This window comes from Corvus cornix, chromosome 14 (assembly GCF_000738735.6).
Source record: "Corvus cornix cornix isolate S_Up_H32 chromosome 14, ASM73873v5, whole genome shotgun sequence".
Classification (NCBI taxonomy): domain Eukaryota; kingdom Metazoa; phylum Chordata; class Aves; order Passeriformes; family Corvidae; genus Corvus; species Corvus cornix.
Window position 1 is genome coordinate 13916889 of NC_046344.1, and position 26150 is coordinate 13943038.

At 51.0% G+C, this 26150-nt stretch overlaps 1 protein-coding gene across 6 annotated transcripts in view; it reads right to left on the bottom strand.

Moving 5' to 3' along the window:
* Nucleotides 1–173: 173 nt before the first annotated feature.
* MGRN1 (mahogunin ring finger 1) overlaps nt 174–26150 on the bottom strand; it is a 50117-nt gene continuing 24140 nt past the window's right edge. The window contains exons 5-18 of one of the 6 annotated variants that reach the window (XM_039560360.1): nt 23558–23675; nt 20442–20508; nt 17456–17508; nt 15143–15190; nt 11594–11662; nt 9532–9691; nt 7719–7828; nt 6778–6849; nt 4261–4484; nt 3151–3274; nt 2616–2661; nt 1900–2007; nt 1297–1308; nt 654–810 (exon numbers count right to left, since the gene is read on the bottom strand). In XM_039560360.1, the coding sequence (XP_039416294.1) occupies nt 1301–1308; nt 1900–2007; nt 2616–2661; nt 3151–3274; nt 4261–4484; nt 6778–6849; nt 7719–7828; nt 9532–9691; nt 11594–11662; nt 15143–15190; nt 17456–17508; nt 20442–20508; nt 23558–23675 (1207 nt within the window). In that variant the 3' untranslated portion in view covers nt 654–810; nt 1297–1300. The other 5 variants (XM_039560358.1, XM_039560356.1, XM_039560361.1 and 2 more) reach the window with 5 other exon arrangements.

The window sequence follows — 26150 nt, forward strand, 5'->3', positions numbered from 1 at the left end:
CCGCGGTAGCCCCCGCCCCCACCCGCGGCGGGCCCTGCGCCCATTGGCCCGCCCGCCCCGGGCCCCGCGCCTCCACCTGCCCGCCCCTCAGCCCTCCCCCCCGCCCCGCCCGTGCAGACGCGGCCGGAGCCCCCCGGCTCCCCCGGCTCCCCCGGTGCACACGGACTCGCGTGGCTGCTCCACGGGTTTATTACTACAAACATAGACGGGGAGGTGGGGGGGGATGTGCCCCGGGACCCCCCGCAGAAGCAGAACAAGGCACACGGCGTGGGCAGCGCCGGGCTCTGCGGGAACGGGGGGCGCGGGGGGTCAACCCCGCACGGGCTGGGAACGGGGCTGACCTCCACGACCCCCTGCCTCGGGTGGGCTGGGGCCTGACCCCGCGCTCCCCGCTCCCGCGGAGCCTGCGCCCCGGCAGGCAGGGAGGGCCACAGCTATGTACAGGGGCAGTGACAGCAAAGGGCTGTGCTCGGTAAGTACAAAATATACATCGGTAGTGTCCTTCATCGGCGACTCGAATCCCAAACGCCCCGCCCCGGCCCCCACAGACACCTTCCCACGTAAAACACGACACCAGCCCCTACCCACCGCCAGGAAACATGCACGGGCTGTGCCGAAACCGTGTCGGTGCGAGACCCACACAGCGTCCCCCGGGAGAGCCCTGGCGGGGTCCGGCGCACGGGCAGGGTCCGGCCCCGCTCACGAGAGGCTCTGCTCGTCCTCCAGGTGCGACGGGTCTGCTCGAAAGAAGGGGCTGCGTGGGGCTGCCGGTGCCGCGGACGGGGAGCGTTTGGGTGAAGTCGGATGAGCCTGGGTGAGGAAAAGCGAGTTCAGCCTCAGTAATGGAGCCCTGGCGTCAAAGAGCCCTGGCAGGGTGCTCAGCCAGCCCTCCTAGCCTGGACTGACCACAGGAGATAGGGCTGGAGCCAATGCTGCATGCCCTCAGCTGCAGGCTCAGTGTCACAGGGGGGACACAGGACACTGAGGGGGGACACTATCTGCCACAGCCTGGGAGAAGCCAGCAGGGGCCTGGATGTTCGCAGTGCCCAGGAGGCAGCAGAGCCCACGCACAGCAGAAGCCAGTGGGGAGGGGTTTCTGCTGCCCTGCTTGGCGTCCTGGCACCCAGGGGCACCCAGGAATGGGAAGGGAGTGAGGACAGAGCCTGGCCTGGTTGCTGCCCCTCCGTCCTGCCCCGATGGCCAGGACCAGCCCCATCCCCGCTCTCTGCCAGCATTCCCAGGAGGGCCTTGCTGCCCCACACAATAGGGATGCATAAGAAGAATGAGAAGACGTACCAGCTTACTCCTCTATACCAACAGAGCAGGAATCAGGACCCAGTGCTGCCCAAGACAGGAGGGAGGAAGGCAGACAGAGAGGGAAGGAGACATTAGAGAGGTAACTCAGAACAGACTGCGACTCTACGGAAGAAAACAGGCTGCAATGACAACAGTCAGAGGTGAGGACAGTGCAGTGTCCCATGGGTGTGCTCAGAGCACGGTACACCGGGACCCTCCCCGCCGTGACAACACTGCCCCAGTTCCCCAGCAGCTGGCCCAGATGGTTCCCCTCCCTCACCCAAAAGCAGGAGCACATTTGGGAGCGCACAGGAGGCCTTTGTCACACAGAACTGTGCCATGGAGTGGTTGCAGCCCAAGAGAAGAAAGGAGGGGAAGGACAGAGACACAAGGGTGAGGGAGGAGGAGAGAGAAGGGGGGCCAAGTTACCTCTGTGTAAGCCCCCCTTGCCCACAGCTCGTTCTGCCCACTGGGAGGAAGCGGGAGCCCATGCACCGGGCAGGAGCGCTCCAGTCCCATCCCAGGGCTGCGGAGCACAGCTCCACAAACCCCCTGGCCCTGGAGCCACTGTGGCAGCTCCGGCCCCAACGGCACAGCCGTTACCTGGCAGGAAGACATCGACCGGGGCGTCACTCTCGGACCGCGTCAGGCTCCGGCTCTCGCCGCAGCCGCCGTCCTGCAGCACATCTTCCACCGAGGGCGGGCGGCTACCTGGAACCAGCCGAGAGCGTGGCCCCTCAGCCCCCAGCACAGCACCGCGGGGGCTCACGGCCAGGGTGGGTCGAGGTCCATGTGAGGAAGCTCCCCAGGTCCCTCCAGCCCAGCTGATGTCCCAGGAGTGCCAGTCAGATTGGCCCAGGTCACAGTGCCAAAGGGCCACCTCTTCACGTGCAGCCTTGTGGCCCAAAACGTGCCCATCACTCTCTCTCACGCCATCCTTGTCCCCTCTGGGTCCTGACTGAGCACCAGAGACCCATCCCAAAGACCCAGAGACCCATCCTGTGTGCCCAGTACTGTGGATGCTCTCACCAGGACCTCAGTGGTGTTCTCAGTGTTGCAAGGAGAGCCCATGGCATGGAAAGCTCTACTTCAGTAAAGCTCAGAGCAAGGTGAGATGCTTGGCTAATACACCAGGGAGATCTGTGGATTTTGCTCCCTCGCCTCCAAGAAAAGACCTTTCCCTGGTGAAGCACAGAGCCTCAAGAGATGGACTTAGGGGGCTGCATGTTTCAGAGCTCATTTGTTCATTCCCCAGTTGTCCCTGTCCCACCACAACAGCACTGAACACTGAGCCGAGGTCTGGCTGCACCCACACCTACCCTGCTGCACCGATGAGGCCTCCTCCATCTCTTCCCCTGCCACGCTCTGTAAGGAGGGACAGCACAGGTTACTTCTGCAGCTGGAGGCCTTTGCTGTGCCATTCTCCTGCTCTGGCTTTCTCCAGGGAGCTTAGATGGGGCCAGGGCTTGTTCCAGGGCAGGAGCAGGGGGCTGCCCCCAGTGCTGCAGCACCAAAGGCTGGGATGGAGGGGTCTTACCAGCAGTGGGCACTGGAAGCTCCTAAGGCCCAGCTCCCACCCCTGCCCCAAACACTGCTGGGCTCGCCCAGGATGCTGGGGAAGGTCAGCTCTGCCACGGCTCCAGCTGAGTGGTTTTCCACTCCCAAAGAGGTGTCAGGAGCACAGGGAGTGGCTACCTCCTTCCCCATGGAGCCCTAGGGGTAAATAAAGCAGCCAAGACTCTTGGTTCTGGGCAATGGCCCTTCAGCAGTCACTTCCCATGTCTGAAGCCCCAAGAGGAGCCCCCCCAAGAGGAGCTCTGGCTCAGAAGCCCCCCCAGCAGAGCACACACTTACCTCTGGAGAGCTGGTCTCCCTCAGGACCAGCTCACCCCCACTCAGCACCGCCTGCGAGTCAGAGTCCTCGGAGAGCTTCTCCTCATCCTCCTCATGGATTGGGGATGAGGGGGACCGTAGTGTGCTGCAGCAAGAGAAACTCCATTTGCAGGGAGCTGCCAGCACCCTGGGGCCTGGAGGACTTGGGGGCAGCACAAGCCAACTCTCATGGGCAGGAGCTCAGACTAGGGAGCTGAATTCACCAGAGCCTTCGGTATTGGCTACATGGAGAGCAGCAGCAGCAGGGTGGGACAGAGCCAAGTGGTGCCAAACTTTGGCACAGCAACATGAGGCCCAGGTCCCACACTGCTCCTCACACTTTCAGGGCTCCCTTCCCAGGCGAAAATCTGGGCTGGAGCACAGTGAGGAATTCCAGGAACAAACCCAGTCTGATCTGATCTGAACAGCCCTGTATCCTCACCTAAACCCTCCATCAGAGGGCCAACAGAGGAGCCTTCAGACAAGAACTACAGGATCTCAGTGCAGCACTTTGTGCTCTGAAATTCAGCTCACTCCTCTCCCCATTCCTTTGCTACTGAGGAGCTCCACGGAAAGCTGAAACCCAGTAAGGTCTGGACATCAAATGTAAATTCAAGGACTAAGTGCATTGGGAAGGAGACACTTCCATCCAAAGTCTTTACTGTGGGGGTGATGAGGCCCTGGCACAGGGTGCCCAGAGAAGCTGCGGCTGCCCTATCCCTGGAAATGTCCAAGGCCAGGTTGGACAGGGCTTGGAGCAACCTGGGATAGTGGAAGGTGTCCCTGTCCACAGCAGTGGGTTGGAACGAGATGAGCTTTATGGCCCTTTCCAACCCAAACCATTCTGTGATTCTGTGATTAAATTCTCCTTGTTAAAAATCCTCTTTCTTTTGGTGACAGAGCTGTAACCTCAGGTTGAACACAGGGACAATGTACCAGTTCTCTCCCTGGCACCAGTACCTGGCCTCCTAAAATTCTGAGTTAGCTGTGCTAGCTGTGATGGGACCAGCCAGAGCCCTCTCCTGGCTCCCAGTGCGTGTGGCCACCAAGCTTCAGGACTTGTAAAAGGAGTGGACCCTGTGCCCTGCTGACCTGTCTGGAGACTTGCTGCGCTTGCCCTTTTGGTGGCCACCCTCCAGGGCTCTGTCCATGCCCACAAGCGGGCGGCTGGCGGGAGGCATCCCATCCACCACCCCGGAGAAGCTGATCTCATCGTACAGAGGGGCCGAGGGGATGGAGGGGGACACCGAGCGAAGGCCGTTCAGCGCTTCCAGCAGGGAAATGGGCTCGTAGCCTGGGGGGATGTTGTCAGAGCTCTGTGGGTGAGAAGGAAGGGGGATGTTAGGAAAATATCACCAGGCTGGAAGCCCCCTGCCCCCCCCCCCCCACCAGGCAGCTCATCCCCACAGCCACCTCTCCAGGACACCTTGGCTCCCTCCCCAGCAACAGCCACACATTCCCCTCAGGGCTGTAATGCTGTCGATGCTCCAGGCAAGTTCCCAGAGCAGTGCTTTCAAGAGCTGGGCAAGGAGGGTGAGAAAGCAGGCTCCTAAAAAGCTGCTATAAAGTATGTTTGGATTTTGTCCCCTGAAAGCTCCTCCAATGGATCAGAGACCCTTCCAGCTCAAGGCACATCCCAGTTGTGCTCCCAGCCATGGAACATGCAGCTGTTTCACAGCATCACCAGTGTCAACAAGGCAGAGCTGAAGGAGGGGAGCATGTGAGATGGTTCTTGAAGCCTACGCCAATTCCATTTCTCCTGTGTCCTCTCAGCTGTTAACACTGGCTCCCTGCACAGTCACCTCTGCTAAAAGGCAGGAAAGGGATCACAGAACCACTAAACCCATAAGGAGGAAGGAAAACCACACCAATTCCCATTCCCTCTGTAAATCACAAAGCTGCCAGTCAAAGGGACCCTTGCAAAGCCATTAAATCAACCAGTTTAACTCCAAAAATCCTCCTGATCATAAAGACTGTGGACACAGGGACAAATGGGGTTTATGCGCAACCCAGGAGGCCACAGGCAGCTCAGCCCAGCAAATCAAGAGGCGACACTGCAACAGTCCAGCCTACATTAAACTGAGCTGTTTCAGCCCTGTGTCCTTAAGGAGGTGGTTCTAAGTTGTACAGAGGATGGCACGGTGCTGCTAAGCCTGGCCATGAACCCCCATAGCTTCTGTGTGCCCCATGTCCCAGTCACACAGCTGCAGATGAGCCTGCCCAGCAGCCTGTTCCAACACAGCCACTAATTTTGTGAGCTGAGTGCTGAACTGACTCACCTGTGGTCACTGGAGGACTTAGGTTTGATGGGGAAGGAAGAATGAGTGGCACCTGGGGTCAATCACTAACCCACATCCCAGTATTGGTCCTGTGATGGTTATGAGCTTTGAAGATAAACAGCTCAGCTAAACAAGGAATGGGTTCTCAGCTGCTGCCAGCTGTAGGTGATGGGGCCAAAAGCCATCTCCAAAAAACCTTTTATCTGCAGACAGCAGCTCAGCTGTGCTATTTTGTGGACAGAAAAGTCAGGGAGACAAACCCCCTTTGAATCATGTTTGGGACTTTTTCTCCTGGCTGTGCAGACCAGGCCCTGAGGGTTCAAAGGCTGCCCATTTGGGGTGCTGTGGTGAAAGCTCAGGTTGCACGGCACAGCTCAGAGGCTGGAGGAGGATTTCCCAGCCAGTAGCTACGACACCTTCACTGAGACACCACTCCCTTCTGGGACACTCACACCACACACCCAGGAACATTGTTAGTCCCTGTGGGAGCCTTGCAGAGAGCCAGAATGGGTTCAAACCTGAACCCAGCACCAGGTTTTCTTCAGACCTGACAAGCCCAGCAAGCCACGTTCCTACAAGGCTGAGCATCTGAGCTGGCTTGAGCAAAAGAAAACCGCAACCTCCTTGACAGAGATGACAGCCATGGCTGTATTTGATGGGAGTAAACAAAGAGGGCACAAGCAGCCTTCCTGGCCTGGGGGCTCCCTCACCTTTCCCCTTCCCAGCTCCTGGACCCCCACGACTGCCATTCATGCTGTCCCCAGCATAGCAGTCCAGTTACACACTCCCAAACCAACTCAGAGGGTCCCAACCAAGACAAGCTCCATCCTTCCTGTTTCCATAAAAGCAAACCAGCCTGTCACAGCCAGTGCTCCTGAATCCAAGACCAGCTCCAACTGCACCTCTACAGCTCAGCACCAGAAACCACACCAAGATGTGCCCACACCAAACTGCCAAGGGGATGAGGTAAGTGCAAGGAAGCTTTTAGGTGAGCTGTGGGGGCTGCAGCTTGTCCACATTCCTATGAAGCTGTAAAAACATCTTGGCCAGGAACCATAAATCAGCCAGAGGACAGTCCCTGAGAGTCAGCACCCCTATGCCAAGCTGCTTCCTCCTTGCTTGTTCCTCCACAGGCAAACCAGGGATGTCAGTGATCTTCTGTGCAGGGTGTGAGCATCTCACTGCCAATGTGAAGGATGTGGAGTGTCACAGCCTGGCAGGGGCACAGGCCAAACCCAGCATGTGAGCAAGCCCTCGTGTGTAACACTGTCATGTGCAGGTGACGCTGCTGGCAGAGAACTGTCAAGTGCAACCAGCCGAGTCCACTTACTGTTCTTACTTCCCTTCTAGGCTTCCTGCTGGGCAGGGAGACAGAGCTCACCTTAAGGGGTTTAAAGGGGCGCTGTCAAGAGAAAACCATGTTTTAAAGAAGTTGTTTCTTGAGGTTAGTGACAGGAAGAGACACACAGCATCTCCTCACCTTGCTGCAGGTGACAGCACCCGTGTCCTCCATACACCACGTTCTGCTTCACCACAACCCTCGGGGCTTCTCCACCACCCTATTCCTCAGCCCTAGCTGAAGGCAGCAGAGGGCAGATGGATAAACCCAGCCTTTTTCTGTGACAGTATCTGTTCCCATGAAAGCCTGTAGGATGATTTAGATGCTGTTCTCCTTCTCCTCACTCTAATCTTGGTGTCTCAGCAGAGCCAGCTGTGCAACAGCATTGCTCAGGCAATGAGTTGCTGCCCTCACCACACTGGGGACATGCAACTGGGCCCTGAGGCCACCACAACACTTCCCATCCCACACTCCCTCAGATGCGTGCCAAGACACCCAGGGAAGCTGCCACAAGGAGGCCTGTCTGCTCCCACGCTGGGAACCCCAGTGCCAAGTGCATTTCATCCGTGTGCTGCCACACAGATGTGTGTGCAAGTCCAGCTGGAACCCCTCTGCCCTGTTTTCCCAGCTCCCACCCTGCCATGCCCAGAGTCTGCCACTTTTCTGCTGGGCCAGGCAACAAGAAACTTTCTCATCCTGAGGTTTCTGTGGCTTTGTTTCCTCCAATCCAGTTGTGTTACTAACCCATGGCAGTCTAGCAGGTTGATAAAAAAGGCGACACTGCTTGGGAAGCCCTCAGTGGAGGGTCTGACCAAACCTCCTGAGGTCCCAGGGCCCCCAGCCATCAGGCCAAACAACTCATGCACCCACCAGCTGCTTGCTCAGGCTGAGACCAGTGCCCAGGCTTTGTACAGGGGTCACCAGGTACTTACAGAATGCTCATCATGGTCCACACTCTGTGCCAGGACAGGGCTGAAGGACACCGGCGACAGAGCCCCTGGCTTCTTCCTCACTGCCCGGATCTGCAGCAGGGCACGGAAGGCTAGGAGAGAACAGGAGGTGGTGACTGCACAGCCCAGCAGGGCCAGGCCGTGCCAGAGCTCCTCACCTTGCCACAGACACACTGTTGGCAGGAGGGAGCTCCCCTGTGCACGGGGAGCTGGGCCATGGAGCACTCCAAAGCCAAGTGACGGGGTCAGGCTTCCAGTCCATTGATCTACACAGGGAAGGGATCAGCTGGCTGAAAAGTCTGGGTACACAGAGCCCTTGTGGAGAACAGGCACTGCCTGCCCCAGTACAGTCATGGACAGGGTAATTCAGGTACTGTACAAGTGTAGAGGCCCAGAAAAGTTCCCCTAAAGGGTAGGTCACAACACCACAGTAAGAAAAACATGAGCTCGGCCTCAGGAGTGCACTGCATGCTACAGGTTGGGTGGGGGACTCATTAAAACCCCTCTGGGTTCCTTCAGGCCCCACAAACCTCAGCCCTGGAGTCCAGCTGTGGTGGTGAAAGGCTCCAGCTGGAGGATTAGTGGCTGTACTCCTGCCTGCAGCACAGCCACCCCTCAGTCCTCCCACCACCACAGCTTTGATCTCCACTCCCTGCAGATCTCTTCTATCTTGCAGATCTTTAATATTGTTTGTTCCCCTGTGCCAAGGGCGCAGACATCTGTTCTGATGCAGCTGTGGGAACTTGCCAGGCATCTCCCTAGTTCTTGTTGCACTCAGCCCCTTCAAGATCAGCCTAGAGCCAGAGAACAGAGGTACAAATCTATCCTTTCTGCCTCTGCACTCCCCAGAAGCAGATTCCCAGGAAGTCTGAGATGGGGGCATTTTCCAAACAAATACAACCCACTCCCCTGCAGCCTGCAGATGAGACAATGCTGTTCCTGTGTTTTATGGTGTGTTACTTATAGTGAAGGCTGTCTGGCACTTCCTCTGGTGGGATCTTGCTTTTGGTTACTGCTCTTTGCCATGTTTGGACTGTCTGGACTTAATTTCTCAGGCTGAACATCCGTCTTAGGCTCTTTATTTCTTTTCCTGAGAATTGTCAGTTAGAAACAACCAAATGCATCAGAGACCAGAGGGTAAAATACACACTCTGCCTCTTCCAGCAAAAACACAAATTTCTCAAGGGCCTCCTGTGCCTCTGTGCTTTTGAGAAAAAACACAGAATTCAGCAAATGCTGCCTGAGTATCAAAACCTGTATTTAATTTTTTCCATCTTTTGAGAGCTGAGCAATGCAGGGGTTAAGCAAATCCTCCTAACTCCTGGCAGAGCAAAGGACTCTAAAGCGACTGTTATCACATCTCTGCCTCCTGGTGAAATCTGGGTAAGGTTGTCAGAAGGAAAAAAATCATGCTATGTACTTGGACAGCCCTCCAGTGGTGCTGGCTGCTCTCTCAGCCAGATACCCTCAGGATAAAGCTTCTCCATCCCCTCCTTTGGGGTATTTTCCATCATCTTCACCAAAACACAACAAGTGCTGACATGGCACAGCCCAGAGCATCTGCACCTTCAGATCCACCCCAGGGAGAGGGCGAGTGGCCGGGGAGGCACTGGACAGAGAGCCATTCTCCTCTCCTGTCTGAGGACATTTATTTTAGGTGCTGAGAATCTTCAGATGCCAGTGAGAGCAGCAGCACGTGCGATGCTGAGCCTTGGGGAGGGGGACGTAAAAGAGGCTCCTTCTCCCAGCCTGCACTGCTTTATCAGGAGCCTGGGAAGGGGCATGGGGGACTCACGGAGCCTGCAGATGGGGCAGTTGTTGGCCTGGTAGCGCAGGGTGTCGGCGCAGGAGTTGCAGAGGCAGAGGTGGCGGCAGGGCAGGATGAGGGTGTCCCGCAGGTCCGACAGGCAAACCACACACTCGTTGCTGTTGTCACTGTTCTCGTCGTCTGAAGGCTGCAAGGAGAGGCAAGAGGTTGGCATGGGAATGGTGGGGGCTATGCCAAACTGGCAAGGGACAGGAGCCTGCAGGAATTTCCCACCCAGAAGTCTGTGGAAATTCTCTTTTTGCAGCTCTCGGCAGGGGTTTCTCAAGGAGAGCAAGATGTAGCTCACACAGCCCTGCTCACACTCCTTCATCTCAGGGCACTGCACTGTGAATTCATGGCAGAGTTGTCCTTCCCCAGAGGGGACCTCTTTTGGGGCAGGGATCCCCTTGACTGAGGCTGACCAGGAACAAGTTCCTGCCTCCCATCCTGGTGGCTCCAGGGTCAATAGGGAAGCGAACTCTGGCAACTCCAGCCTTTCTTCCCCACAGAGAGAGCAGCCCCAAAAGGAGCTGTGTGCTGCCTGTCATTCCAGCCATGTCTAGCCCAGCATCCACAGGTCCCTGAGGAAGTGAGTGGTTCTCCTGCATCTCCTGTGCTGGCACAAGCTCTGATGCAGCTGCAGGAGAACCAGCCCAGGATGCTCACCTGCCCACAGCTACCCTGGTAAAAGTGTGCACCCATTCAATGTGAATGTGCTTCGAACCCATCTTTCTCAGAGCCCCACAAATTGGATCACAGCCACTGATCAAGCTGGGAGGAGAAACTCACTCTCCAACCATAAGACTGACACCAGAAAACTCCACAGTCTCCCCAGTGATGTCACAGAAGTTGTGTCAGAGCCCACTACGATGACCCAGGATGGGGCACCCTCCACCTTCACCTGGGGCCCCTTTGGTCACTGGGGCTAACACATGCCAGACCATGGGCAACCTCACTGTAAACAGCAATTGTGCTGCTGCCACATCCTCACCCAGCCTTTTTTTGGAGGGAGAGCAGGCTCTTTGCTGTCCCACTCATGTGGTTTGCTGAATAACGAATAACAAAAATGGCCCCAGGCCACTTGTCTGATGGGCTACAAACATTGCTGGATCAAGAGAATCATCACAAGACCCTGGAAGGCCCAAAGAGAATCCTGTTAAATAGATCCTGTGCAAGAAAAATTTTAGAAAAGATTTCTCCCTCCTGCCTCTTCAGGTGCTACGTGTTGGCACAGGCAGACAGGGATCACAGGAGGCTCTGGGCAGGACACTGGAGAGGAAATCCTGCTTGTCTTGCTCTGTGGCTACTCCAGGGTTTGCTAATCATGGACTCCACACCCTGGAGCAGTGTGATCCCGAGGCCAGCACTGGGTGGCCCAGTCCACAGCCCAGGTGGCAGCAAAGGGCAGCTCTACAAAGGCTAAAGGAAGAATAAAGCAGTCACATAACCTGTGCAGGGCTGTGCAGCAGGCTGGGATCCAGCAGCAGCTCCTGCCTCAAGATGGGAAACGTTTCTGGTTATGCATACACATCCCTTACGGGTGCTGTGCTCCCTCCTGCTGGGGAGTGCAAGAGGAATGCAAAAGGAATGTCTCTGGACACTGCAAACCCCAGAGAGCTCAGTTCTGTGAGAACTACAGGAACATGCAGAACCCCCAACCAGAACATGAAGGAGCCATGAGAGCAAAGCACAGACACCAGGCATGACCGCCTTGACTGCAGAGAGGCAGCAACACTGGCTCTGTACAAGCCCTAAAAATCAGTGCTCTGACACACCCCTGGGGCACTGATGCCCTTCTCTCCTAGCAATCCTAGCCCTGGGAACATCCTCATGCTGCCCAAAATCACCTCAGCACAACTCCACTGACTGTTTGGGCCTGACACCAGGGATGATCTGTCATCCCTGGGCTTCTTTGGTGCCTGCAGGAATGACATAGACTTGACTCTGGGAAGCACCTCCGCATTGCCCTGACAATCCCCATCGTAAAGATCAAAAGCAGAAGATGCAGCCTGGAAACCCCCAGCTGGGGGAGCCTCCTGGGCACCTTTACCTTGGTCTCCTGGTTGTTTTTGTTCTCGATGCCATAGATCTCCTGAAGCAGGTAGCTCACCCGGTCAACCTAGGGGAGAACACCACAGTTGGAGTGACAGCTGCTCTATCCTTGCTGGTTTATGACCACCTTCCCTCCCTCCCTTTGTCAAATGTCCATGTTGCACCCAGAGCTCCCCCCTATAGTGACATGAAAAAGTTAACAGAAACAAATATTGCAAAGGACAGCTGGGAAGAATGAGTTTCTCCTTGCTCAAAAAGTAGAGCCCATCCTGCCTGGTCTGAGCAGAGAGTAACAAAAATGGCTAGCTGGGCTATCAAAATAATCTAAAAAACAAGTACTCTGCTTGTCCCAGACATCTAGAGGGAAAACACACCCATAGCTCAAATAATCCAGAGGAAAGCAGCCTTCCACGGTCCTCTCCTCTGTGAGGTCCTGCTTAACTTTAACCAAGATGAACTTCCACCCATTTTTGCAACCTCAGCAGATGGCCTGTGCCAGCAGGCCAGTGATGTGCTCCTTACTGGCACACCAGTGGCAGCACATCACCTCCCTGTTCATCCCCTGGCAGCATAAGGTAAAGCTACTGAGAACAGACAAACCATGTCCCTAAGCATGAGAAGCACTCAAAAAATAACTCTACGTTAGTGCAGTGTCATTTACTGCCATCCCCAGGCCCTTGGTGGCATCTCTAAATTGGGGGTGTGGTGGCAGAAGGTGCTTGAGGCAGAGGTGGAAGTCGCTCAGAGCCCCAACCTGGGATAACTCCAAGCCATGACTTCTGCAAACTGGCAGGTGCCTGCAACCCCTCCCTGAGCAGCTGAATTACAGCACTGAGGCAGTCAAGATTCAGTCCTGTTAAACATCTTTATTGATGATCCGGGTGAGGGGATCAAGTGTACCCTCAGGAAGTTCACAGACAACACTAAGTTTGGTGGGAGTGTTGATCTGCTGGATGGTAGGAAGGCTCTGCAGAGGGATCTGTAACACCAGGGGAGGCTCATTTCTTCATGGAAGGGGTTGTTAGACATTGGAAGAGGCTGCCCAGGGAGGTGGTAGAGTCACCATCCCTGGAGGTGTTCAAAGATTGAGTGGGCTGCGTGGCATGGTGGTGATCAGTCACAGGTTGGAGTTGATGATCTTGCTGCTCTTTTCCAACCTAAATGATTCTGTGATCTGGTGCTACACAGCAGCTTCCCCAGAGCAGGATGTGTTCCTCCACAGAAACCCTTGCGACAGGTAAAAGGGTTGCAAGGTACCAAACAGGCAAATCTCACAAACATGGGGAGGAAATGCTTTCCTGCCATCTCCTGCCATGTCCAGCTCACAACACGCAGAGAAGCCAAGGCACCAGCACCACGCTTCTGAAAAGAGCTTGCCAATCCCAGGACCTCTGTCATTTCCATGTCTAACTGGCCTCTCTCCTCTCCTCTTGCCACTGCTCAGAAGAGGAGTGGCTTTGCCATGGGATTCCAGTGCTGCAGAAGATGACACGTGCCAAGGTGGGGGCAGGAGCTGGCTGTATCCAGCCCATTTGCCAGCTCAGAATTGCTCTGAGCTGGGACACAGCAGCGACAACAAACTAATTCCAGAGTCTCCCTGTGTAACTCAGTGTGCAGCTCACAGACAATCTGTTCTAGGCCTGCATTTCATGGCAGTGAGATCAGCAGTTGGACTGCTGAGCAAACCCCTCTGCAGCGGCTCACAACTCACCCAGGAAGTTTGGGAACAATTATGTGGGAGATGTTCTTTTGTAACTTGGCATTTCAAAGAGAGCCTTGTTCCAGCATCCTGACTCTTCAGAGGATCATGATGAGTGGCAGTGAGTGCAGAAGTTGTCAGCCCAAAGCATAGAAGAGGTCGGGAAGAAAGAGGCCCAAGTCTCTGCAGGAGTCTGCGTTGCTTTTGACTGCTTCCCTCTAAAAATCCTGAGGAGCTTCTGTCCCAGTAGGGAAAGGGTGAGCAGTGCAACAAAGCTCTTACTAGGAAGAACTCCAGGTTTTCAGAGAGGGAGTAATTAAGAAGGAGTAGGTGGTTGTACACAATGCTTCACCTTCATGCTACTCCAACCCATCCCTGACACCACGTCATCCTTGCAAAGGCTTCCGTTGCTATTTACAGCCTCGGCAGATGCACATGGAGCCACTGGCCAAGTCCAGGTCATGTTTTTCCGCTGATCCATCTGTTTATATTCATCCATGCTGACTTTCTTCAGACAGGTTGGTGCTTAGACTTCAACTGATCCCAGCACAGAGCAGTTCAGCTCATGCACTGCTGCTTCCTGATCAATACCCACAAAAGGTACCCACAACCCTGGCAATGGCAGGGAGGGAAATGCAAAAGAAAAGCAGGGATGGCAAAGAATGTACAGTGTTATACAGATGGTTTACTCCAGACATAGACTCTACACCTCTGCTCTGTGCTTGTAAGGGTGAGGATGCTGTTTCAGTGGTGCTGTGTGTTTTTTCTAACAAGAGCTTCCTTCTATTTCAAAAGCCACAGGAGAGAACTCACAAGCATTACATTTTACAGACTGCCAACAAAATAGAAGTACCCACAGCCAAACACCGAGTGGGAAGGTGACATGCTCTGCCAGTGAAGACAGACAAGCACACACTGTTTCATTGCAGGAGTCAGCTAACCATCCTGCAGTAGGGTGGAACTTCCCTGGACAGCACCATTCCCAGCAAAACCCTCCATTTTGGGAGTCTGGAGTGCTGAGTGGAGAAGGGTGCACACATTACCTTAGAGTGTACAGTAACCCAACACTGACTTACACCATGTAAGCAGAGGTTTAAACATAAAAAAATTAACTGCCCCCCCCCAAAAAAAAAACCCCTCCAGTGGGATAAATTAGTGGCTTTTCATGAGCAAGTCTGAGGACAAGGCATGTGTCTCTGCACAGCCTTGGTGAGGCAGACAGAGAATTACCAAATGCCATCTTGAGCTATGATTACTGATAGTGCTTGTAGCTCTTTTCTGACCCGGGGACTGGAATTAACATCTTAGAGCAAAGAGTGTCTTACTAAAGTACTTAATGACCTTCTTTGTAGTAAAAGGTACTTAATTCAAATCAGAAATCCCTAGCTATCAAGTAAGCAGACAAAGTGAAACTCATTTAAAGCTAAAACACAGCACATAGCTAAAGCGGAGAGGATCGACCACCAAAATTTCATCTCTTTCTTGAAGGCATTTCAAGCTGATCCTTGCAGCAGAATCACTACCAGATTTCTTTTTAGAAGCTGAAATTCTTGGCAATTGTAGCAGTTTGCAGTTGCTGATGTATTTCTGGCTATGCAGGACTGGATGCAGCCCCAGTCTCGATAAGGCACTACTCAGCTTCTGCACATTGCACCACACCAGGATGGGGGACGAAACAGCAAAATTAAGGGTTGCCAGCACACTGCTGCCTTTGCTTGTGATATCTGAGCTAAGGAGGTGAGATCTCAGGCTCTCAGTGAACACCAAACCTTCCCACTGGGTACAGCCAGGCACCTGTGGGACACCAGAAAGTCTTTAACCAAGAGTAGACAGGAAACAGGTACTTACGATCTGCTTCTGTTTAAGCGGTTTCACAGAAAAACTGCCATCAACGTGCTAGCAGGGAAAAAAAAAGCATTAAATAGATGAAGTATACAAATCAGAATTGACTCATTTCAGAGATGTGTCTGCTAGCTAAGGGGAGGTGGGGTGTGTATCAGCAGGACAGCCTGGATGGCAGTCCCTCCCAGCAGAGTTAGTGGAACAGGGTATCAAAGCGCTACTGGTCTGCTCCAGTGCAGAGCCAGATGGACTTGGCTCAAGTTAAACCTGGCTGAAGTGGGTCAGAGCACACACAAAACTGCCCTGGCACACTGGATGCTTTCAGGTTGCAAGCAGTCCATCTGGGTGCAGACACTTCTTCAGCCAGTCCAGCAAGACTTGGCAGGGGATATTTGTTAACACCCTAAATAACATCAAGTGACAGAGTCACTCGAGGCCAGCACCCTGACAGAGCAAGGGGGCTGCCATGTGGCTGAGAACAAGGTTTGCCCACTGGATGGAGTCAGAAACAAGTCCCACGTGCTCCACATCCTCAGAGCTGCAAGCCTTTCATTGGCTCAGTGGCAGCAGGCACAGCTGGAACAATTCTGTGCATGCCTGGTGCCAAAATTAATGATGGGAGTAGTGTGCCAGTTCTACTTTCCACATCATCCACAAGGGCCACTAAACTGAAAGAAACCAACTCCCCTGCCACAGCCTAGAGAGCAGCAAAGGAGACTCAGGGGATGCTCCAGTAGGTCCTGTGAACAGCTGCAGATCTGCATCTGTTTGCTGAAGGAGTCTCAGAAGGAAGGGACAACAACATTGCACCCCAGACAAAACAGTCCTGCTTTCATGCAAACAAGTTTCTGCCTTTGGAGGAGCTGCAAAGTCAGATTACATACAGGATCAAGGTTATCCTTTTGATCTTAAAGATACATACAAAGAGCAAGTTACCAAGTCCTGCTGGTCTGTCTTCCCTCTGAACAGCTCTGGGGATCAGCAGCGCTCATTTATCAAGGACCTCCCCTGGATTTATGGACCTACACTTCAAAAGCTGCAATTACTCTAAGGATGGGGAATATATTTTAACCAAACAGGGAGGATGAAGAACTCAACATGTACTTTGCCTTGTGACTTTTTATTAAAAGGAAGATTTTAATCTTGTTTTAAGTATTCAGTGGAAGATGAGAGATAAGAAGTGGCTGAACTATGACTGAAGGATTCCAGTGTGTTGTTCTCTCACATCAGCCAGAGGAAACTACAATTATATCCCTGCCCTGATCCTAGGGGTGCTGCAGCTGACTCCATCTCATTTCTGACAGATGTCCAATTGCCAGGAGTAAAGCTACCTACAAAGCCAATGCTCAGAGCAGCCTTTCTAAAAGGGGAAAACTCATTTTCTTCACAGACCAAGTCCAACAAAAAAACACCTAGAACACTTAGAGCATCTTCCAGCCATATGGCTGCCTTAGGACTGACTGTGCTTCCCATGCCCTCTGACTCAGCTTGTCACCATCCACATTATCTACCTCAGAGGAACAGAATTAGGACCTGGCAGGAACCAGGCAGATTGAGATACAGAAGTCAGCCACCTGCCAGCTGGGAAGTGGGGAATTTCCAACAGCACAGCACTGATGCTGCTCCCCTCTACATTTCCAGCTCTGCTGCAGCACCTCTTGCCTCACGTCAGCATGTCACTCCAAGTATCACCTGCCCAGGAAACGTGTCTGCAGTATTACCATAACCAGACACAACAGGGTTATGCTATGGACAGGCCCAGTTATAGATACTGCAACTGTTTTCAGGGTCCAGTTACCATGGGAAGAGAGTTTGTTATCAAGGCTTGTGCATACAGCTTAGCCTTACCATGTAGGCAGGGGTCAGTTACATCAAGCACACCACTCAAAAGCAGTGGAGCTCAGTCTTTACAGATGCATCCCAGTCCTTCCAAGAGGGCTTGGTCCTGTGCATAAACTCAGGCCTAACAGTGGTGCAGCAGAGTCTGGACACAGCAGATCCAGTTCTGCAAAAATCATGAGGCCCTGGAAAACTGCATGGCAGCAGCCAAGGCCAACACCTTCCACCCTCCATGGGAACACACCCTCTCCACACACAGGAAACCATTCCCTGAGTGACCAGCTCAGGTACAAATGATAATTACAGGCTGCACAGGAGCTGCTGTAAATGATTCTTTGTACTACAGCAGCACCCAGGAAGCCCAGTCACGGGCCAGGACTCTGCTGTGCCAAGTGTTATATAAATATAAACTAATGACCTGTGGAAATGTTTACATACACAAGAACAGGAACAGAGGGATAAAAAAACCACCTCATTTACCTTTTCAAATGCAGCCAGAAGAACATGGGCATGACCAGTGACCTCAACCACTACTGCAAAAAGAGAAAGGGCAGACCTGGTTAAACCTTTGAAACAGCACAAGCATAAAAGTACCCCGAATTGAATTTTAGTCCATTGACAATTTCTCAGCTGCTATCTGTTCCATTTTCAGCTTCTCCTGCATTTAGAACTTTTCTTATCTTGTCATCAGGTTGGTTCAGAACAGGGCAAGAATAAAAATTTGCTGGGCTCTGTGGTGGGCCCTACAGAACCATGCCTTCATTGTCCTGGGTGCTCCAAACTATCCCACTTCGTTTGCAGAGGTTGGAAAGGGACAACAAAACAAAGCACTCGGTGCAATTCTCCCATCGCCTCAAATTCCTGGGTTTAATTACCTGAATTTATTACAGAGCTATCTAGTTTAACAACAATTGGCAGCACTTCCAGCCCTGTTACTTATCACTTTATTTCAGTCTAGTCAGACATGCTTATGAAACATTTATTTCTCATACCGACTTCAGCCACTGAAACATCTCTGTCCAGTTCTTTCCCCAAAGACAAGCATTTTCCCTCTTCCAAACTTGAGGGTTCCCTCTTAATCCCACAGCAATGGGAAGGGGCTGTCAGAGGTTTCAGTACTGCATTCCTGGCTGCCTCAGCAAACAGAGAGAAGAGGAGGCGAGGTACAATCCCAGTCTCTCTCACTCAGGACCCTGAGATTCTGTTCAGCTCCAGCTGGTTGGATCCTTTTCCTGAACCCTGTTCAGACTCATCATATGGAAATGGGAGACAGAGTTTGTGGAGGAGTCACAGAGGGAATGGAAGGCATGGAAGCACCTCATCCTGCTTGGAGTGATGAGGGCTGTGCTCAGCACAGGCAGGAGAGCTGGTGGGCAGCTCTGCCTGGAAGCTGCAGCTCAAGGAAGCAACTCCTGTGCTGTCTAAAAGGGAAAGGAACTCCACGCTTCCTTTGGGCTCCCAGAACAGCAGAGACAACAGAGGAACCATACCCTGCACTATGGCACACAGACCATGTTTGGAAACAGCCGTATGTGAGAGAGAGGAGATTTGCCTGCAGATTTGCTGGGTAACTGAGGCTGCTCGTGGCAATTTGGGTGGAATCAGGAACACAGCGAAATGCAGAAAAAGGGGTTAAAACTGGGAATTCATCTGCTTGCTCCTCCCACTGCCAGCCAGGAGCAAGGCTGCTCTATCTCTCATAGTAAAATAAAAAAAGAAATTCAGGTCCCTTCCGTCTGTCTGAATAGCCAAGGAAGAGGTAACAGAATTCACACCCTCTGTGCATTCCAGGAGTGTGTGTGCGTGGCCAGAGTGGTGTGACCTGCTCTGTGCAGCACCTTTCCTTCCTGTTCTGTGCCTCTCCCTGGGAACAATCCCACTGGCAGCAACGGGACAGGGCTAACACTGCAAGCCACGGCAGAGCTCAGTCCAAACCAGCATCTCCCTGACTGCTATTTTAATTTATCATTCAACCTTATTTAACACAAGCGGTTCCAGGCCAACTGCAATTTTCCAGGTGCTCCAAACACACCAGGCCAGCTCCTTCCAGTCCCATCACTTAAAAAAGGAATCAAAATACACAACAATTTCCTCAAGTGTCCTCGCTCAAGTGTCACACATTTTTGTGCTGATATTCTTTCCAGGAGGGGATTTAAAAGCAGCTCGTTTTCTAGGTTATTAAAATAGATGGGAGTTCACTATTGGCTAAGATTGGGCATGGTATGTGCATAAATGTATGCTTCCCATACTGCCTCCTGTTCTATTTTTGATCCTTCTAGACATGCCCAACATTAGAGAGAACAAATACCTTGCCAAAAGTTCCATCAACAGAGGAAGGTGTTTTATATTTATGGTCAGGAACTACACATATATGTCGATATTACTAACAGTGCCTGAAATCACTAAAAACAGATGCTCTTTAGAAGTAATTTCCTTTATGTTGCACTGTGCTTTGTTAGTCACACTTTAAACTGGCTTATTCAGTTCTATTTCTGTCTGCTTGGAAGACTGTAAAACAACGTAATGAGTTTCTGGGCTTTTTCACGTCTACAACGTAAGAAACTGAGCAAGTGACTGACCTGAGCAATGTGATCAACAATGGATTTTTTCTTTTCTAATTACCTTAAATTTTGTGCAGAATGTGACAGAAGTGAAATGCTGATCCTGCTGACCATAAAACCCCCCAATTTCAAAGAAAATGTGACTTTCTTTGTGCCTTTTTCATTGCTGACACTCCAAATGAGCCCAAAAGCACACACCCCCTAAGGGAAATACCATGTAAGGTGAGTATAATCTAAAAGTAATAATCTAAATATTCACTGGACTACCCTCTCCAAAACAGCAGTGTGCTTTAAAAATAATCACCAATTAATCATAATTACTAATTATGATTAGTTATTAATTATTTTAAAATAATCAACAATTCTTTTAAATAATTGTTAAAGGTTATGTTCTTTCACAGTAACCATTCAGCATCCTCAGAAAAAGCACAATTTTAAACTCCTGAATGAAGCTGCATTTGCTTGAAGAGGGGCCTGAGTATTTTAAAGCCATTTCCTTTTCTCTGCTGATTTCCAGGCTTTTAGGAAGACAATTTACCCCTTCAAGAGAGAAAAAAGACCAACTTCCCCCTCCTTGACCTATAAACTCCAAAAGAAAAACCCAACAAGCAAGGAAGTCATTTGCTCTAATTTGTGTGCCTGGCACTGGTGGCAGAGCCAGGAGCTCTCCTAAACACTATTCCCACACTAAATAGCTGGCCATTTTTCCTGTAAAAAATGGAGACTATTTTTAAAAGTATGTTTTTTATGTGGTTAGCTTGGCCCTTTTAATAAAGGGAAGTTATGGTGAACTCCTGAAATATTTTTATTCTGCAAAGGGTCCCCAAGGAGGCCAGTCCTGAAGGGGTCACATAAGCTTAGAGAGAGCCAGGAGAAAACCATGGGAGCAGAGCATCAACTCTTACCATCCCCTTCATCCACCACTGCTCGGATGACCACAGGGAACACGCCACGGTCCAAGTCAAAGTTCAGCTGAGGGAAAGAAATGAGCTGAGGTTACACAATTCACACCAGACTTGCCTGAAGACAACACTGCAGATCATGTTAGATCAATGAAGGGCCCTTCTGACAGGTCCCCAGGCTCTGGTCCCAAAAGGACACGACAGAGCAGGAGGATTTAAAATTCCAGGCACCAACTTTAAAAGGGAGTCAACTACAACACACACACATTGATGTGGCACTAAACACCAGCTGTGGATAGCAAGGCAAAGGATCTCGGTTTGAATTTCAAATGGTATTTAATTCTCATTAATTCATGTATCCTAAAAGTCTTCTGAATGATTTGTAGGACAAGTTTCTCAAAATACATCCAGTGCCACAATTTTGCTTATGTACAACAGGATATATTGGTTTTAGCACAGCAGCACATTGTGCTCCCAACACCACAAAGAGACCCTGGCTCTGGTATGAAGTTCCTGAAGACATAAGAGGAAAATCTGCAAAACTTCAAGCTCACACAACACTTTAAGGAAACACCAGACTGATTTCCATCTCTTGGCATGTTATGAAATGCAGGTCCCTGACCTTCTAATCGGTGAGAGTGAAAATTTGAGTGCAAGGGAAACAGTCTCAATTTCTCCCTTTGCCCTACACTTCATTAAAGCACATCAAAAGCTCCGTGTCATCTTAGAAATACAAGGAAAAGGCAACCTCATAAACACTGTCCTATGCCAGGAATGGAAGTGGCTCAGGGACTGGATTTCTGCTGGTTTTGTTAATTACTGACTTGGACGTTTTTGTCTCATCTCTTGCCAAGACTGAAAAAAAAGATGTCATTTCACCATGATGCTCCAGGTAGTCTGTTTTCAGTTTCTCCATGAGAACTGAGACCCAATTCCAAGTGCTGCAGCACGGTTCAGACAGTGCTTTGGGGCCACAGCCCCAACATCATTTGCAGCCGGATTTGCTCCAGTCCATCAAAAGAGAAACCATTTGAAGGCAAAGTCACATCACAGAATCGAGGTTGCTTTGCCATATAAACTCTGGTGTTCTCAAACAAAAGGCCTCTTTAAGGCACCATTTCACATTCATTTTTAGGGTCCTGAACACAACGGACTCAACACAAGCCATACTCTATAATTTCCAAGCAAATCAGTAAATAAAGAAGATAAAATAAACTTTTGTAAAGCCTTTTACGGAACAACCCAACATAACATCAGTTTCCCTTCTTCCCCAGCCAAGACCTACGTCATATCCGAGTATTACACTAAGCAAAAATATGAAATAAATCCGGGGGTTTTGAACAAGACCAATAACAAAGCTGGAAAGAAATCTGAAATGTCAGTTGTAAACAGCTAAGACACTGCCAGCTGTCTCAGATAAAAGTGCTGCATTTTGGTGGCCAGTTAGGAAGATTTAGGACAAGGACCAATATGTAACACAGAGCTGACATGGGAGGGGAAACTCTTTGGAATTAGTGCTTGTTCCACATTTTTTCCAGCTCCAGTAACACCAATGAAAAAAGAGGAAACAGAGGATGCAGCAGAACAAGCAAAGAGAGCTGGAAACCCACTTTTCCTTTAAGCTGTCAGAGGGATATGACTTTAGTACTTGAGTTAAAACCTTGCTGACAGGAACAAAAGTGAAAATTAAGCTTCTCAATTCTTTAAGAATAAAGGGATCTGAGCTCTCTTAGACAACAGAAGGGATTGAAAAGCAGCTCTTCCAGGCTTTTGTAGGCTGAACTTGTGAAATCATCTATTGGCAGAGAAGCCAAGACATCAGGAGACCAGACTCTGCAGGCTCTTGGTAACCACCATGGCATTTGTTAAGGCACGGGACTGATTATAGTTGTAACTGTAACTTCAGGACAATAGCTATTCAATCTTTCAAATACATGAAAGATTACTTTTTTCCCCCCTATTTTTTTCTTTTTTCTTATTTTCTTTTCTTTTTTTTTTTTTTTTAATAGGTAGAGTTATCTACCAGGGTTCACATATGCAATACACTTGCACAGGCTTGGGTCAGGAAATGAACACCATTATCAGTGTGCATTTGCTGGGAGAGGGATCCACAGGAACAAATCCATTAGCAGCAGCTACAGAACAACTACTCTGCCTTTGAAATCTCTTATCACAGTGCTGCACAGAGCAGGGGAAAGACCAAGGCTTTCCTTCCCTGTGCCATGTGCAGGGGAAGCCCTTGGGTCAAAGCTTTAAGGTTCAGAAACCTGAGGGCTGCTGCCCATGTTGGAATTTTGCAGATACCAAAGATACCAAAATTAACAGAACTCCACAAATCTTGGTATGTAGAAAAGGCACAAAGCTTAATTAAAACCAAGCCCTGGTCTGTTTGCAGTTATGGGTTAAATTAAGAAGAGGGAAACATTCCCTTATTCAGCATTGATGCACCAGTGTACATCTGCCCCAGAAGGAGAATATCCCCTCACAACACTGTACTGCTACAGATAACAGAGCGGGATGTGGCCCTTTAACAGAACAGGACTCTTTCAGAGCAGTGGTCTCCAAACTATTCTGACTATCCATCCCATCAGTAACATGTTTTGAGCACATATTCCCAATATGTGTGGGTTTTTCATCATCTACGGGTTATATACATGTATTTCTGCAGTCCTTCCCACACCCCAATGAATTGTATTGCATGCACCTCACTTTGGAGACCACTGTACTAGAGGACCACCCAAAAAACCCCAAAATCTTCAAACTAAAATCCATGAAAACAGACATCACGACAGACATTTGTTCCCACAAGCTCTTTGGCTGGCAGGGAGAAGAAGGCTGAGGAAAGCAGGTTTTCCATGACAAGCTCCAGTGTCAGTCTCTGCAGCCTCCCTCCTAACTCAGCTGATCAGTGATATCAAAAGTCACTTCTCTGGATTTTCTCCCAGTTGGCCTGATCTGCCTGCCAAGTTCCCATACTGCTCCTCCCAGGGCAGTACCCACAAAACAGAGAGAAACAGGGAGAAAGTGTCTTCCAGCCATAATTTCATGGCACTAAACAGAGGCCAGTGCTTCTGGGACAACAGGGTGTGGAAAGAAGGGGACACTGAGAAGACACTTACCTCATCATCCTTCCACTCTGAGAAATCAATCTTGAAGGAAGGCAGGGAGAATTGCTGGCTTACCCCTCTCTTGTAATGAACCGTCTCGGACTGCAGAGAGGGATTCTTTGTGCTGTATCTGAAGGAAGGGGGAGAAAGAAAACTCGCTGTAACAAACGACTGCTCCCTGCTCGGCTCTCACTCCCACCTGTCGGCCTTTCAGGAATCACAAGTGGCAGCTCTAAGGGCAGAGCTGGCAGGGGCTGGCAGCCATTCAGTGGGGACACAAAGAGGGAAGGGAAAGGTCAAAGCAAGAAGGTGAGCACAGGAAAGAGAAAGCAGCGCAGACAGGCAAGGTCTGATCATGTCCATACTGACCTGCCTGGGTGTTGGAGTACAGGGGGGTGTAGCAGCTTGGCAAAGGCCTGCTCCCTAAATCCATGGCGTAGGCAATGCTGGCTTTAAGCCCAGCACAGTCCTGATTTCTGCAGGAAACCCAGGAAGAACAAGCTATGACCTAACAGTGGGAACACACAACTCAGCATGGTGCTGAAAGCTCTCCTGTGCCTCATAGGACAGCTCTGCAGTGGGAAACACTGCTTGGCTTCCACCATCCTGCTAAGACATTCCAATCCACTCCTCAGTTCCTCCTGTGCTTCCCCAGAGGTGTTGCAGGGCTACCAACACCACCTGAGAGACACCAGCCCTCCTCCACGCCAGCCACCCAGACAAGAGTCACAATTCTTCCACTGTGTCAAGGCTTGTCACTGAAACACCAGCACTGCCAGGCTGGGATGAACATCTGGAATGGGACCACAGCTGCCATCCACCATCTTCTGCACCCTGAGCCCACTTGGTGCTATCTTCCCCAGGAGACATTTCCCTGCCCGCTCCCCCTTTCTGGAGGGTGATGTCTTGAGCCAGATGTGACAGCCTCTCCCAGTTCTGGCACAGGAGAGGAGGCAGTGAACCCCAAAGCAGGGTGGGAACATCTGAAGCTGCCTTTACCACTAAAGCCTGTATTGTCAAATTACCAACTGTGTTCAGAGCACACTGACAAACTGGAGAGAAAGTGAGAGATCCCCTGCCCAAGAGACACTGCAGGAACATCCTCCCTCAGCACAGTGACAAGACAGGCTCCAGCTCTACAAGAAAAACCTCAGCCTTTCTCTGGACAGGTACAACAGTTCCTGCACCCGCTGAGGATCCAGAAGGCCAAGTGTCACAAGATCCACATTAAATGCTGGAAGGTCGTGACAGAGGGCAGGTTCACCACGTGCAATCTGCTCTTCCTGCCAGGGCAGGTGCATTAAGTTATTTATGACAATACCCTCAGAGCCCATTCTGTACTTGTGCTGAAATTGTGCTGCTTTACTAGAAGGTCTCACTCCATCCTTTGCATTTCAAGCATGGTGTGGGAGAGATCAGAATGACAGGTCTTTTATATGTGAATTACAGAGTGAGCAATTGAGTGAAGTTTTATTTACTGAGTTGTCAAGCACAATGAATAGAGCAAGCCTGTATCTAGCTCCTTTTGTGGCAGTCTCAAAGCTTCCCAGCTCTGCAGAGAGGCACAACTCTCCCTCCACAGCTGGGAAAGCAGGGGATGGAAGAGTGACTTATCTAAGGTGACAGCAAGTCAGGAACTTACTGGAAATAAAGTGCAGAGGAGAGAGTGGAGCTGGGAAAGGGGTGTAAACATGCTGCTGCTGAGTGCCAGGAATGCTGGAGGACCTGCATTTACAGCACCAGAAACCCAAACTAGGCTATAACAGGAAAACAAATAACACTGTTCCGAGGAGGACATGGCAGAATAACACTCACATTGACTTGCTGCTCTCGCCATCCCTAGGAAAAGAAATAAACCAGGCACATAGATTTTCTGAGCTGAAGAGCAGGACAAAATTATTAAAGAGGCTTCCCCAACTGAGCTTTATGCCTCAGACTGTGTGACTGCCTGGCCCCCATTGCCAAAACACATCAGACTTGGATCTGAACATCCAGAGAACTCTGGACACCTCCAGTCAGCAGCCAGTGGGCTGGTGAATTCCCTGGAAGTCTGATGACCCCTGACTGACTCACAGAAATGGATCACCCTTCCAAGGTGATGCACAGGTTCTCTGCACAAGACAACACTCCCTGTGCTACACAGGAGGAAAACTTGACAAGCTGTTTCAAAGCAGATATCCCGCATATCAGGGTCTAAGGGGCTTCTACCCATCCCCTGCCCCTTTGGGGATTCAGTCATCTATTCCCTGCCTGTGCTGCTGGGGACTCACAGCAAACAATAGCAGAGAAGCTCCATAGGGCTGTGCAGATGTGTTACAGAAAAAGAGAGCATATATCAAAGAATAAAAGACAGCAGACAAGCAACACGCTGCCTCTCTCTGCATGAAGACTGGAAGCTGAATGTTCAGGCTGCTGTTGCTCAGACTGCACTGGGCCAGGCCTCCATCCAGAGGAGGACAAAACCACCTTGTGACCACTGGCAGCTCAGGACAGTGGAGAAGTGAGGAGGCTCTGTCCTATGAAGTTTGGACCAAACAGAAATCCTCAGTCACATTATTCGAAACCTGTTTGTTCACTCAGGTACCCCTGACAGCATGAGAATCAC